At 38.8% G+C, this 15691-nt stretch overlaps 1 protein-coding gene across 1 annotated transcript in view; it reads right to left on the bottom strand.

Annotated features, from left to right (window-relative positions):
* Positions 1 to 4250: 4250 nt before the first annotated feature.
* SLC22A15 (solute carrier family 22, member 15) overlaps positions 4251 to 15691 on the bottom strand; it is a 34794-nt gene continuing 23353 nt past the window's right edge. The window contains exons 7-12 of the mRNA XM_009700293.1: positions 15042 to 15182; positions 14138 to 14223; positions 11957 to 12077; positions 10925 to 10997; positions 7398 to 7586; positions 4251 to 4343 (exon numbers count right to left, since the gene is read on the bottom strand). Coding sequence (XP_009698595.1) covers positions 4257 to 4343; positions 7398 to 7586; positions 10925 to 10997; positions 11957 to 12077; positions 14138 to 14223; positions 15042 to 15182 — 697 coding nt within the window. The 3' untranslated portion in view covers positions 4251 to 4256. The remainder of the gene's footprint in view (positions 4344 to 7397; positions 7587 to 10924; positions 10998 to 11956; positions 12078 to 14137; positions 14224 to 15041; positions 15183 to 15691) is intronic.

Below are 15691 nucleotides of genomic sequence, written 5' to 3'. Positions count from 1 at the left end.
GCCCTGACCACCAAGTCACCTGTGGCCCTCATTTAACACAGAGCTTCTAAGCTTCTGGTGTGTCAGGGAGTCTCTGAACAGCATTTTCCCAATCCCTAAATGGGGAGCACTAGCTTTGTTTTCAGGGGAAGCAGTTTAAAAGATAAAGTTGTGAAATCACTTTCCTACTCTATTCTCTTCAGCCTATCAAAATATCCAGGTAGTAAAATTCTTTTCGAAGGATGAAGTATCACTTCACAAGAAGTTGTGTGACAACAATGCAAATAAATCTAATCTTCCTATGTTTCTAAAGGGAAGCGGAGAAATTAAGCAATAACTAGTTATATAGCATTCTCCAGAAGAGGGCTTTACAGATTTTAATGATTTTAGTGACATGCCTTTTCATAGAAAAGCTGACTCCAAAAGAAAACTGAAGTGGGTTACATTTTTTCTTTTGATCAATATAGGTTTCATCACTAAAGTAGTAGTGCTGAACAAAGCTGACATTAAAAAGGAAATGATGAAACTGGTGTCCCCAGTAGGACATCCTGGAACCAATGCCAGCTCTGAAAGGGGAAGCTTCAAGTCAACACAAGCAGCAAGAAAGGTATTTCCACCCAATGGCTACTATCTTGTATTTTCACTTACCCTTTCCCTAAGTCTTTCTGTTGAATCCTCTATTCTTTCAACTCCCTCCAGCTAATTCTCCTCCATGCTGTCTTACATGACCTGTCACTCTCCTTCACTCCTAGTTTTATTCAAGTATCACTTGTGAGGTCTCCAGATAGCAGGATCCCAAACATACCTCACCTGAGACAGTATTAAGGTCTAACTAATCAGCACCATGGGAAAGCCTCTCATCTCTAGCATAATCCCACTAAGTGAGCTGGCTGAAAAAAGTGACAGCTACAAAACCAAAGGAATCCAGGGAAGGAATTCCCATCTTAGGGGTAGGTATCCCACAGCCTGCACAACACAAAAACCAGTTAACAGTACAGGCTGCTTAGTATACAAAGCTACTCTAGCAAAAAAATGTGGGATAAGGTTGTCACACTTAACTATAGCAAGGATATTGGGTCTCAGACTCTTAGTATTACAGTATGTCATAAACCGTGATATACCTAGTGCTGTATCAGCCTCTCTTCTCCAGTAGCTCCTCAGGGCAAACTTACCACCCAAACACTGAGATTTATTGATTGGGCCTACACAGACTGCTCACACATAACTTCAAAGTCACAACTTCTCTCTGACCTGGGCTTTGAAGTAACATGGTTGTGAAACCCATAACAGCAGGCACTGTTCAACTGAAGAACTTCTGCTTAGCAATAATGCTCCATCTAGATACAGAAAATGCTGATCACATAGGCTACAAAACACTGTGCAGCGTATCTCCCCAATGAATACTACATATATCACAAGTATCTCATTATAAATCATGACACACTATGGATGAGAAAAAAGTGATCCTATAGCTTTCTGTACCAAGTGGCCAGTTTTTATAAAACAAACCTCTCTGAAAAGAAACTTAATGAACCTAAATGATTTGTACTTCAGAACACAAAGCAGGAGAGCAACTAATTGTAAGAAGCCTGATACTACATTGCTGAGCTCCTCCTGGAGGGATTCTGTCCTATAAAACTGCTGAAGTAACTGGCCAGGGAAAGTAACAATAGAGAGTTTCTATGGTTGACACAAAAGATGCTGCCCTTTAAAATTCCAAAGGTGCAAACATGGGATAGATTTAAGGTTAAAAAAAGAACAGCAACTTTTATGGAAAAAAAAAAAAGCTGTTTTCTTCACTCTTGTTTTTGCCATTTTACATATGTATACTTATGTTATAAAAATGCGTGAGTGGAGAGGTAAGTTGAGGACTGTCACAAAATCCAGCTCAGGTTCTGCAAAGAGTGATCTCCTCCACCTGAACCATTACAGCATCCTACTGTTCAAATGAAAATTATGTTGAGGTGTCTCATGGCATGACCAGGGTTGCCAGTAGTAGATAATGACAGTGAAACTATGGAGGGAGGAAGGCTAACAGTTCCTGTCTGCCCCTCAAGTCACTTACTCTGTCTGCTATGTGAAGAGGGACAGAGGCAGCGAACACCTAAAAAACCTGTTGGGTCTTGGCAGCATGTTAATACTGCCAGGCTTACTACCGTTTATTTCCAAGTAAGCAGGTTTTATTTATTTAGGAGCCATTAGCAACAAAAAGTCATCCTTCTAGCTGCCCATAATTCAAAATGTGAACACAGAACTAAAAAAATTCTTTGAACAAATAGATTCAACCTTTCCAAATATTTCCAAGTACCTTATTTGGACAAATTTTCATGTATATAAAAGGGTCAAATAAGGCAGAAAGATTATCCAGCTGGGTTTAAAAGTGCCCCACCACATCTACAACTATTCAACAGTCTGGAAAAAAACAAAGTGAAGACTGCAGGCTGGATTCTTCTACTGGCACTCATAATGCAGGCAAAAATCACAATACTGACACATTGCCCACAGGGACTGAAGTGCCCAGCCTTGCTCAGTCAATGCCTGGATCAAGTTCAGGCCAAGTGGGAACACCGCATGCGTGAACCCGCAGTCTCTGGGCTGCCCTCTGCACCAACCAGGGTAGTTGCACTTTGCTCAGCGTTACAGTTCCTACTGAACAAAGTTCAAGCAACTAGCTAGAAACTTCAGATGCTGTTTACTTTCACTTCCTTTCAGAGTAAAGGAACATCCCAATTTAACCAGAAAATACTCAGTCAGCTTTTTGATTTTTTTTTTCTAATCCAGTTTTAGTCTAACATCCACAAAAGTGGCTAGCAAGCCTGACAATATACTTGCTGCCATTGTGTGGCACTTTGCTAGGAACTCCAAGTATAAAGGTGAACAAACATTTTACGGAAATCAAACTTAATAAATAGAAAACTACAGGTTAGAGGATGAAGATCACAATGTAATCAAGAAAACTGAATCCTTGTAAGGCTTCATCTTTGTAGTCAGAACATTTCATACGTTCATGTTTCACATTTCAAGATTCCATGTCCCATTTATGAAGCACTTACAGAAAGTTCAGTGTAAACAGGAGAGTGAAGTTGTCCTCCTCAACAAGGTCAAGTAACGAAGTGCTTGAGCAAGCATCTAGTTAAGAAACAGCATCAAGTAACAAAATGCTGTCTCAAAAATGTTTGCCCCTTTTTTTTTTCTCCGAGAACTTTATCTACACAGAAGATTTTTAAATACTAGCAGCTTCCTAGCAATAATCCGAAAAATGTAACAGCAACCCACAGCTCCTCTTACCACTTCAGTGTTAAGTTTCTTCCAGAAATAAAGACACAGATAGGTCCACAAAAATGAGCTATATAGTCTAACACACACTTCATACACAGTATGTGATAAATACATCACTTATGCCCCACCCATGAAATTATATCCTTCACAGAATTATTTCACTATGCAGAGAAGTTGCTGAGCTTCAATATTCATCATAAAGTGAGGACAAGGTAAAAGTAGGCAAAGCTATAAACAGCAGTGCTGAGATGTGGGGAACATGTGGCAAACATATGCATAAGACAGGCCAAGAAAATGCTTGGTGAATGAAAAGGAAAAAAATCAGTAGTGTCCTTTACATCTGTAGGCTTTATGGTTGCTCTTTTCTGTAGTCCTTCCTCCCAGCCTTTCATTATCACTAACTTAACGCACATCTCATGACTAACCACCTGCACCCTGTAACTCTATACAGGTATCTGTGTGCAGAAAGGGAAACCTTATGTTCATAGTTGCTTTTCCCCTATTCAATATGCAGAAGCCATTTTAACATACAGTTTCACAAATTTGTTCCCATTGGGGCAGTATACAGCACATTCTGTGACCATTTTCACTCTACAGGAAAAAACAGTGTTTTCAAGTTTATCAATTTATACTGAATCAAAATCAAACACCTTAAATAAAATACAAACATGTGCCTTGATCTGTTCAAGTCTGTCTAAGCCTAGGCAACTTGCTAGGCTTCAGAAATACATCATCCCACCCTTGCTGTCTCACCTGGCTTCAAATGCAGTCCGTGTACTGTCATTTCGAACCACAAGAATTTGAACAGCTGTCTTGTATGGAGAGCTTCAGTGGTGTAATTGGTCTGAACAGTACCCAAACCCCTCTCCTAGTCAGGAAAAAACACAGGCATTTGCCCAATTACATTCCCCGACAGGTGAGGTCCGCAGTACTTGTCTTACAGCTGGACTGACTGAACAAGTAAAAGGCATAAAACAGGCCAGTCCCTCTTCTTTTCATTACTTCATCATATGAGTCTCTTCATCAGCATCATAAAACTCCTCATCTTCACTTCCACTCCCTGCAGAACTGTCTTTGTCTCCAGACTAGAAACAAAAATGAAGTCATTGGTTAGCACAGAAGCCACTAAATCTCAAAATACATAGGCATGAACCATCACACCTCTGTCGGAATGCTAGTAAAGAAAGACAAGACAGGTCAAATCACTGTCTTAAAACTTTGTAAGAGACATTATGTGAATTAAGATTTCTTTGTGTCCTTGGCTCTTCAGAATCTCTTTAAAACAGACAGGCTTCTAAAGGATGGACTTTCTCTGCTCCATCAGTACACTAGAGAATACATGCAGGAGAGAGACCAGCTAGAATGGTTCTGAAGTGATAATCTACTCAGCTTTCCTAACTTAAGTCTAAAGTCCCTACTGTGTGGTGAGCTACTGGAAACAGAGGCTCAGAACACACAGATTACTTGATTAGGTAAAAGCTTCTCCATCTTGAATTGCTTCTCCATGTGTAGCATGGGCATTTTCCTATGCAAGTTTAATCAAAAAGATTCCCCTGCAATAGTAACTCAAGGTGTTACGAAAAGGGAAAAAGCATTACCACTTCATATGTTCAGAAAGTAAACTTCCTATTATAGGCATACCTACTCCAGCCAGAGTCCTTTTAACAACGTAATCTATATCACACATCCAAACTAAAGTAAGATATACAGCTCATTGATTTTTATTTGGCCAGTGTCACATTTTTCCATGGAACTGATACAAATTATTCCAGTTAAAAAGACTCTCTTGTTAGTATAAACTCCTAGTTTGAGGATTTAGGATTTTTTTTCCAGTATGCTTGCATCCACCCTAAGACTTCTGCCTGCCTAGTTGTATGAGAAGGGTGAGAGAGGGTGAAAAACAGAGAAATGGAAATCATGTTCCTGACTGACAGTACCATGCAAGCAAAATCTGTAGTTTTAGATCTGTCTTCAGAGGAGTTTTGCTACAGCAATGTGCGTTAACTGCAAAGGAATTTCAAACAGTTTGAGCACTAAGACCTGTCAGAAGATATAAAGGGAATCATGTTACGCTTTTTTCTGGATTTCTAAAATTATTTGAGAAAAGTCAGGCTATCACTGGATGCTGTCCAACTTGAATATCACATTCATGTATGTTAACAGGGACAAAACCTCCATTCTGGGCAACTGGAACGCGTGTTATCTTGAAAGTGGTACAAAAGGACAATGGATTCCACAGGGGGAATTCAGGGTATGCCAAATAAATTCTACATCTCTCTTGCAGCAGCTTCATAAGACCTCTCCATGGCCTTGTCAAATAGGGTTAATGTTTAACAGCTTTCCATTTTATCAGTGCTTTCTCTGAGCTTTAAAATAAACCCCTAATGTGTCACAGACATTCCAGATACAACTTCAGTGAAGTTACAGGATTACTTCATGCCTGAACCAATGACTTCTTTCATTCGGATTCGATAATTTTAATCCATCTGGGGAAAAGTGTTCCTGAAGAATGTTCTTAATTTTTTTTTTCTTTTCTGGATCCTGTTGAGGTTGGGATTTTTAAGAAGCCTGCAGAAGTGCAAGCAGGGAAGATTTAATCCTGAGAAGACTGCTTAATATAAGTGAACTAAGTTGTGTAAATACTGTGAGACAGGCAAAGCTTGTCACCCCAAAGGATAACACCGACCTTACTTGGTTAGAAAGGAAGATAAAAATGTGACTCCCCCCCCTCAAGTTGTAACACCTGCACTGTTTGCTAGAATTGTTTTTTGTTAGTAAGCCATCTGCACAGTTAATATATAATAATGATGTAATTACCAAAATAACAGCTGCTGTAAACTTGATATAAATGTATGATGGATTTGTGTAGCCGGCAAGAATGTGGTGCCATAACACGTTATCTAGTATGGTTAAAAATGTTTAAAAAAATGTGCATGTAAAGTAGCTAAAGTATAAAGTTGTTACAAGGCTGCCTCTTTCAAGCTTTCAAGGGTGCTTTTGTCACTAAACTGTGCTGTCCTGTCAAGAATATTACAGCTAAAAATTGGTAAACAAGGAACTTGTTGAAGCCTTTGAAAGGAAGCAACTTTTCTCATTCTAGAAATAAATGTTACTCTGCCTCCTGATTTCTGTGAAAATAAGTTTGACTACCTGTGAATCTCAAGCTGTTTGAGCAAAAATTAGTCAAATGAAAGTAAAAGCTGTTATAAGGATCCCGTCTCATCTCAGCCTAATGGGACAACTAACATTTTTTGTTACGAGTTGCCCTTCAAGTCTTCTGACCACTTATTCAATTTTTATTAGGCCATTAATACCTAAAATTTGGGGACCAGGATTTAAGCATTAAAACCTTACCCAAATTCAAACACCCACTTCCAGCTCTCTAGCTTCTTCTCTCTAATCCCACTCCATTCACAGGGGAGCAGTCATGTAAAAAAACCTCCACACGACTGCAAGATGTACACTCCTCAAGAGGTGTCCAGGAGTTTGACAAAAAAAGTATAAAGTGGTATGAAAAAACAACATTCAAGGAAACTTCACTGAAAAACATCCTGCTGCCACATTTATTTATGCTTTTGTCTGGGAGTTTTGTAGTTGCAACATTTTCAATGAATCTCATTTCCCAGGATCAACACTGGGACAGATCTCAGATGTTAGCCTGGATTTAACCCATTTAAAGACTCTCTAAGATAGACCTAACAATTGACATCACAGAACAGCCAGCGCAGGTTAGGGCAGAAGTAGTGTACTGCCTTTGAGAACAGTCCTTCACAAACAGGCTTCTGTTTTTTAACATCTAAGGCTTCTCAAACTTCAATGGCCAGCTTTGCATGAAGCACACTGCAGCAATCCATCTTGGAGATTAGAGAGGCACAGACACCACTGAGTCCTTTATCCCAAAGGAAAGGACAGTAAGCTTTTGGCCTTGAAGGGATGAATTAACCCAGCTAGTTTCAGCCTGCATTTTCAGACAATTTTCAGACGTGATTGTGAGGTTACTAAACTATCTTCTATATCTCCTTGGGGTCTATCCTCCACAGGCCAAGAATCACTATCCTGATCTATTTAGAGTGGCATATTCAAGCTGACAGCTGAAACAAACACAACAGAAAAGTACCAGGAAAAAAAAAAGAATATACCTGTGAGCCATCTAGGGCTTGCAATGACATGGCTTCATCACCCAGCCTCCAGTACGAGCATACTTGTAGGTCTGAAATAGTTTCTAGCAAAGGGCTGTTTAAGGTCTCTGGCAACAATAAACTTAAGAGCCCAGACAAAAGACCAGTTGCTCCAAACACAATATAAGGCAGAGACCACTGTACAGATTTCTGGAGAAAAGAACAGAGAGTTAGGTTGAAATTGGTTCCCTCTAGTTCATACAGCATATTAAAGCACTTAACCTTTACAACCATTCCATCTGGCAAGTGTTTGTGTTCGTATTTAGCATAAAAATTACAAATCCTACTGTTTAACCAATATTGTCAGTTGTATCTTACCAATACTATTAGATCCACACAGATTTTGAGATGGACTTTAAAAGAAATGCCTGTTGAATTGATACTCAATTCCTGTCCATAACACAAGTACTTTTTAAGAAATGCAACATCACTTTGTAGTAGGCCAGAGATATCATAGAATCACAGACATGCTGGTTGGAAGAGATCTCTTGAGGTCATCTAGGCCAACCACCTACTCCAAGCATGACTACAGCCAACACTAGACCAGCTCAATCATAGCTTTGTGTAACCAAGTATTGAAAAAATTCCAAGGACAGTGATTACCCCTCTGAGTAGACTGTTTCAGGGTTGCATTAAGCCTCTCAAAGAATATTTTCCCAATTTCCTATCTAACCTCCCAAGTCAAAACTTGTGGCCATTGACCACCGCTGAATTGTTCCATGCTGCTGGGAAGATCAAAGGTACAATATTCCCTCAAGATTTCATCTGAAGCCATGTGATCCAGGCCCCGACCATCTTGGTTACCCTCCACTGGACCCTCCCCAGATTTTTTTCAACATTGCTCTAGAACTGGGAGAGAACTTAATCTGTAGGCCACATACTGAATTGGGCCTCATGTAGCTCAGTGAGAAGTTTGCCCGTTTGTGATAAGGACGCTGCTAGCTCCCATTTAAATTGTCATCCCATTTAACTAGCATCCCATTCAAATTATCTCTTCCAGCAAGGCTGTTTCTCAGCCAGTTGGCTCCTAGCCTGTACTGACCATGTAATTAGTCCACACTAGAAACAGAATTTTATTCTTGTTGGCCTTCATGGGATTCCTGTAGGTCCAAAAGGTCCCACTGGACTCAAGATCTACGACTTGGTGTGTCAATCACTCCTTATTTTGCATCCTTTAAAAATATGAGGAGGATGTATTCTGTCTTATCTTCCACTTGCCACCAGTCACCAAATACTGAGCCTGCCACTATCCCTTTGAGCCTGGTGGTCCATGCAATATTCAAATCTAATATTCCTTTCATCCAGGACACTTCCTCAGCTTCCGAACAGGAATGCTGTGGGACAGTGTCAAAAGCTTTACAAAAGCCTTTCCTGTTCTTCTCCCTTTCCTCATCCATATTACCTTCTGTGATGAAATGGCTATCAAACTGGCTGAGAATGAATTGTCCTTAGTAAATCCATGCTCACTGGTCCCAATTGTCTTCTTGTCCTTTACATGCTCAGAAACAGACTCTGAGTAGTCATGTCCCATGATCTTCCCAGATCTTGCTCAGTCCATAACTCCTTGGATCCACTTCCTAATCTTAAAGATGCACATAGCATTAGCCCCCCCCACCGCCCCCGCCAGCTATTACTGACTCTTCTCTACAACAAAGGTTTATCACATATGACGGACACTTGCCTCACTATCACAGCCAGTTCTTTCATCACCTCTTACGGAATGCTATCCCATGGAATGGAAAGCTTTCAGCTTTAAGTGTTCTTGAACCTATTGCTCCTCCACTGTTTGCTGGCCCTCTGCTTCCTCAACTGTGCTGATATGCAGAGTCTTGGGTCAGGCTTTGCCTATGAAGACTAAAGCAAAAGTTAAGTATTTCAGTTTATTCCATCCCATCCACCTATAGGAAGTCCATCCCATTTAACAGTGGGCCAAACATTTTCTCGGAATTTCCTTTGGCTGATGGAATCTCTATTTATGCTCCTTGCTAGTTTTAGCTTCAACTGGGCTTTGGCCTTCTTGTCATCACCCCGACAGCCTAAGCAGTGTTTATACTCCTCCTTTGATGGCTGTCCCTGTTTTCACATGGCTTGTTACAAAACAAAACTATAATGGGGAAAGGTGTGTGCAAAAATATAATTCATCTACAATATAGCTTCAAAATGTGTGTGTTCACTTTTAGACAACCAGTAAAGCAGGCTCATTTAAAAAAGGCAAGAGTTTAGCTGTTTGTTACTATACAAAGTGAGTTTTTGAAAAGAACAATTCTAAATTGAGAAAATAACAGGCTGTGATGAAATACAAGAGCATCATTTCATCTCTTATCTCAGCAATTAACTTTTCCCATTCCCACCCTTTTCATAAGATCCTCAGACAAGAGATACTGAAAATGCATTAAAATAGTTGAAGAAATTCCAAAAACAAAGATATTTATTTTTTCCCTCAAATCAATGTTCATTTGTTATTTAAACAGAGCTATTTTCACTTTCATGGGACCCCCTTCAAATATGATGATCCAAGATTTGTGTCTCCTGCAATGCCAAACCTCTGCTAGATACAACATAATGGATGCTGCAACTGCTACATAAAAGCTGCCTATTAAATCTTCCTGGGAGACCTGCACCCGTCTTGGCTTTGCCTGTTGTATCGTGGAGGTGCTCGCACTTTTACCTATCCAGTGTTTCCCTACCCAATGTTTCATTCTGCAGATTAAAAGGCTCACTGTGCTCATCTGCCTTTTTGCTAGCCCTCTACCTGACATAAGATAGCAAATGACAGAGAAGAAAGTTATTCCAGATTAAGTCTGTCACATTAAAGGAACTGTCACTTGACCTCAACAAGCAGGTTGTGTGAAAATTTTTACCACTTTTACCTGCATACACATAAGACTATGAACATAGAGGAAAATAACAGTATCATCCCCATGTTCCGTGCTTTAGAATTTTTCTTTACCTTGACAGACTTCTGTGAAGTTTGGGCTCAAAAGCCTTGGAGGTATATCAGGTCCCCACACCATCTTCATTCATTGAAAGATAAATCACTTTGAATATCCATGGATTATAATTGTCAGCAATGAAGTGCACTGACAGAAAAACTAATTTATTCTCAGAAGTATGAGTTATTGAGCCCATATGTTTTATCTTGATGCAGTAGATCTTTTAACTATGTGGGGTGTTTCGTTATTGCTCACTTAGCGTTTAAAATTGGGTATCACCATCTTGGTATTTTGAAATTACTATATTGCTAAAGTCCAGTAGCTAAGTCCCAAAATTCTTACAGGGTTAAAACACTTTCTGAATTAAATAACTTTGAATTTTTGTCTTATCATACAGATTATATTGCAATGTCTTTGGCCGACCATAATATTGTTAAGACATGCAATTTACATATTTTATATACATAATTTATCCAAAATATTCCCACTTCTGTAAGCCTCTGATACAGAGCCACAAAACAAAAATATACATAACAGTGAGAAGTTCAGACAAACCAATGAAGGTATGAAAGGAGCAATGATTCCACCAACACGGGAAAACATGGAGCAGGCACCCATTCCAACATTCCTAAGAAAACAAAAATAATCATTAATCAATAACATTTGCATAAGAGAAGTTACAACTTTTGAGAAGTGCCATTGAGCAAGGAAAAAAAAAATAAAATCAGTCATGACCCTGAGCACATTAACTGGCAAAGAAAAGTCAAACATAACTGAAAGCATCCCAAGACAGGAATTAAAACATATGCTTTGTGCTCAGAGAAGCAAAAATCCTCTGTACATTCAGAATTCTAACATACATACACATATAGAGGCAAAAAAATTGCCATTTCAGTTAACGCATCTTGTCTCTCCCTGAAATTGGCTAAATTCCTCTATCCAAATCCTATTTATCAGCAAGATTTGCCCATCCATGAAAGGCACCATGGTATAGTGTCACTGGTGGCTGATCATCAACAATAATACCTGGTTAAAATATCTATTAAAAATTGCATCCATGTGATAGATGTTTCTCTGCTCTGTCAGCACAAGCACAAAGTACTTCTGCCTCTACTGAGTGAAATCTTACTGTTGCTTACATGTGGCCTATGAAGCATCGAGTTACTTTTACAAAGTTTATTGACCAGCCATCTTCAGTTTTGCTGGTTAAGCAAGTATGAATGTTTGAGTTGTCTGGTTTACAAAGCACTGAAAAAGTTACAGATATCATTCATTAAAGAAATATCACCAATACTATTGTTATCCTTATTAGTAGAGAGAGGGCTGTGAACATACGAAGCAGCCAAAGGACTATTTTACTCTTACATAAAGATTATGGTTAATCTGAAGAGAGACTGCAAATTTGAGGGCAGAGGAAGTGAGGAGAGGATAAGGGAAGAAATTTAGCATATAAAACCACAGATAATCATACACAACTGAAAATCTCAAATGAAATAGTATAGTTAATAGAAAAAAGTAATAGAGAAGTAAAAGGTGATCAGATAAGAGATTCAGAAAAATGAAGACCTTAAAATTAACGTGTGTTACCTGATCACTGTGGGATAAAGTTCCGATGTGTAGATGTAGACAATGTTAAATGCAGCACTGATTGTCAGTTTCCCCAGCAAAGACAGAGAGCGACTATTCACCACTGCAAACACTCCAGTATCTGACAGAGAAAAAAATGTGATCTTTGTCAGGATTTGAGCACTTAGACACATCTCCATAATCATTTCAATCACATAACAGTATGGAGTGAAAAGGAATCTACTGAAGAATCTGCTATAATGGAAAAATGCTTGGGTATCAAAGGACAGTATTTGTCAGAGGTGATCTGTACCTTCAGGAGAACTCTCAACTCAAGACAATCTAAGGAGCCTTCTTTTAGGCAGTAACAGCAGAAATCATCCAACAAAATTTGCATTCTATGTCTACAGATTTATTACCTTTATCTGTGCAATCAAATTCGTACAAAGAGGAACTCTCTCCATGTAACACACTGAAAAAAATAACTGAAGAAATGTATTTTAAATTCATGGCAGGACTTGCTACTAGTCAAAAATTGTTTCCATTCTATTAAATATAATCCAATAGAAAAAGACTGGGTTAAATGACTGAACAGTCCCAGGGACTACAGAATGGAACTACTGCTCAATACCAGAAAAAAGAGAAACTCAGTTTTCCTTTCCTTGACCTCAGTGTTAAAATAAGCGACATCTTTGAAGCATTAAAGTCCTGTATTAAGGTTCTTCTAGAACATCAAATTTTAGAAATGTATGATAAAAAACCCCTATATAGTAAAAGCTAAAACTAAAACTCTACATTTTTCAAGTCTACCACTAATAAAATACTAAACTAGTTCTGTTAGTAAGTTGAAGAATCATGGATATATTTTTCAAAAGTGAGCAAGTGTTTTTTAGTAAGAGGAATCCTATTCAGTGTCAATTGCATAGTATGGTAACATACTTCTAACATTATTACTTTGGAAGAAAAACAAAAGCCAAGAAGATGCTGTAAAGAACCATACCAAATATCCCACCCAGCTCAGTTTTGTCAGAACAGCCGGTGCTTATTTGCTTATGCCAGGCACATTAGAATACACTTTAAATGCCTACCAAGGAAGGCTACAGCATAAGCCACTACTGCTTTGAACAAGTCATGCTCAGCAGAAACAGGTGCCTGCTTCTGGCCAGTTAGCCATTTCACTTCCTAAGGCACTTCACTCCGGGCTGACTTCAGCAGTTCAGCACACAGCTGATTTCCTGGAGTTTCACAGTTCTATCCTCTGAAAAATCTGTTTCACATGTTCTACTTGGACTGATACTGGTACCAGCCTAACCAGAATATCCGAGTGTCTGGGCTCTAGCATCTGGAATACTTCTGGAAACTTGAGTTGCACCCCTTAAAAAAGTTTTACCTATTAGATTCATTGCCATCTAGAGCAACTTATGCACTCTCCCATCATAAATGTTTAATCTTTTTGAATCATGCTTCAAATATCTGAAGCATTTTCTATCCTTATGACAGATGTTATACATACACAGATCTTACAAGCTTAGATGAATTTATGTATGTAGTTTTAAAAGGAAAAATTGCTCATTGTGGAATCTTGTTTCTATCATTTTGAAAAACATCCAAAAATGAAGTGAACATTAGTGTGTCTTTACAAAAAAGACATTTCACTTCACACTTCTTAAACACCTCTTGCTTCAGAAGATTTTCAGAGTTACAAGTTAGGTGGCTACATTACTGATACCACCATCACACCATATTGAACAACATAGAGCAGTAATGGAAGATGGAAATTTGCCCCAAGATTCAATTCTTAGGATCTTTTGACATGGGTCGTTCACTCGGAGAGATACATACAAGTCGCATGGGCACAGCTAAATGACAGATCAGTGTAAGCAAAGAGAGATAATCCCAAAAAATGATGTTTCTTCGGGTAAGTCAGAAACACTGGAAAGGAGCGACTGATGTAAAGAGCGACAGAAGTAAATGCAGAATCCAAAGACAAAAGTTCAAATCCAAGCCTTTTAACAAGCTTTCCTTAAGTTCTTCAGAAGGTTGCTGCTTATCCTTTCTGCAAGTTAGCTTCTCCGGCTTCAAAAATTGAGACTCACATGTGGTATGATCCTCATCTACTGGCAACCATCAAATTCTTAGGCTGTAGGATGCTGTGTTTACAACTTCTCATGACATACTCCAGAAACAAAAGGAAATATTTACCTTTCTTTTTAGGAAGAAACATGACAATAAGACAAGCCAGTCCTCCCAGGAATAGAAACGCACTCAGTGTTCGCTTCCGACCAAACCTGATATGCAAGGATAACAAAGCTTTATTCCACGTTAGATCTGTAGTTTGCAGAGCAATGAGTCCTCTAAATTCACGTTGCCTCTATTTGCAGTTGAAAATTCTGAATGCCATCTCTCACAAATGCTTCCTCTCACACTGATCTTAAACAAGCTTCTACTGCAGTCTTAAAATGAGCATTAAGAAGTCTTTATGCAGTGGCTGACAGTTTCTATAATTTTGATTTGCTTCCCACTGTGTGTGCACATCTGTAAAATTCCTCAGGAGACATTTGGAAAAGAGACTGGGAGGTGAATTCTACAAAAAATGAAAGACATTGTCCAGACTATCACGACTCAGGAAAAGGCTCAATATCTGAATCAACAGCTCGGCTCATATCCTAGTGGACACAGCAGCTATCACATGAAAAAATACGGCAGCTTCAGTTGAGTTTAGTTGCAACAGCTTTGACCTAACAGTGAGAATGCGGATTGCAAGACAGAGGTGGGAAGAATGCCATCTTGTGTTAGCATGGAGTCAGCACAGCTAGGTTCAACTGATACAGGAGATGAGCATCACCTCCGAGTCAAATTTAGACAGCTCATTAATAAGTGAGCTACTCAGAACAAGTTAAACTGCTGTTATTTGAAATAAAGACATATTAATGGCACTTTCAAATAAAAATGCGTTTCTCAGGAGAATATAATGAAGTAGTAACACTGAAGCAGGAAGCCCTGCGCAACAGAGATAAGCTAAGAGGTGTAACATACAGGAAACCTATCTTTGAGAAAAATTATAACAAAGCCAAACCCTGAATGGGTTGATAGAGTCCATACTTACCATTTTTGGTTAATCAAGTAAATACAGATTGGGTATGCTGGGATTTCTATCAACCCTGAAAGGGCTAAATTGGCATAAATACTTCCACCTAGGTCACCCACATTAAGGGTAAGACCATAGTAAACCAAGCTGCACACAAACCTGCAAACGACAAAAAAAGAGTAAAGTCAGAGCTGCTGCTTTGCCTGCCAAATTAAAACACTGGTCTGACACAATACACTATAAACTATATTTAGTGTTTCAGAAGATAGGTCTAAAATGTTTCTCTGGAAATGTATGATGCTTTCTAGGTAAAGAAACCATTTTGCCTCTGCAGAGACCCAATTCCTGACTTATTACTCAGTTAAACTTAAGACTACACTTAAGAAGAACATGCATATGCCAGAATAAAGTTAAAATATGATCATGATTGTATTATTTGACTTGAGAAATGTCATCTGTCCTTTTTCTTTTTATCAGGTTTCACTTTAGTCCATACTTTTACAATTGTGTGTAAACCCTTTCTCAAACACTTCAGATGACACTTCTGCCTTATTTTAATTTCCACACCCTAGTCCAGTTTTATTCATTCTCCAGTTCTGATTTTTTACTTTATTGTAACCCTGACTGGCTGCCTTCTTTACAGAGAAGAAAGGAACAGGTGACTAATT

Source organism: Cariama cristata, unplaced genomic scaffold, assembly GCF_000690535.1.
Source record: "Cariama cristata isolate BGI_N322 unplaced genomic scaffold, ASM69053v1 scaffold4905, whole genome shotgun sequence".
NCBI lineage: Eukaryota > Metazoa > Chordata > Aves > Cariamiformes > Cariamidae > Cariama > Cariama cristata.
This window is presented reverse-complemented; position numbering and strand designations above follow the sequence as displayed.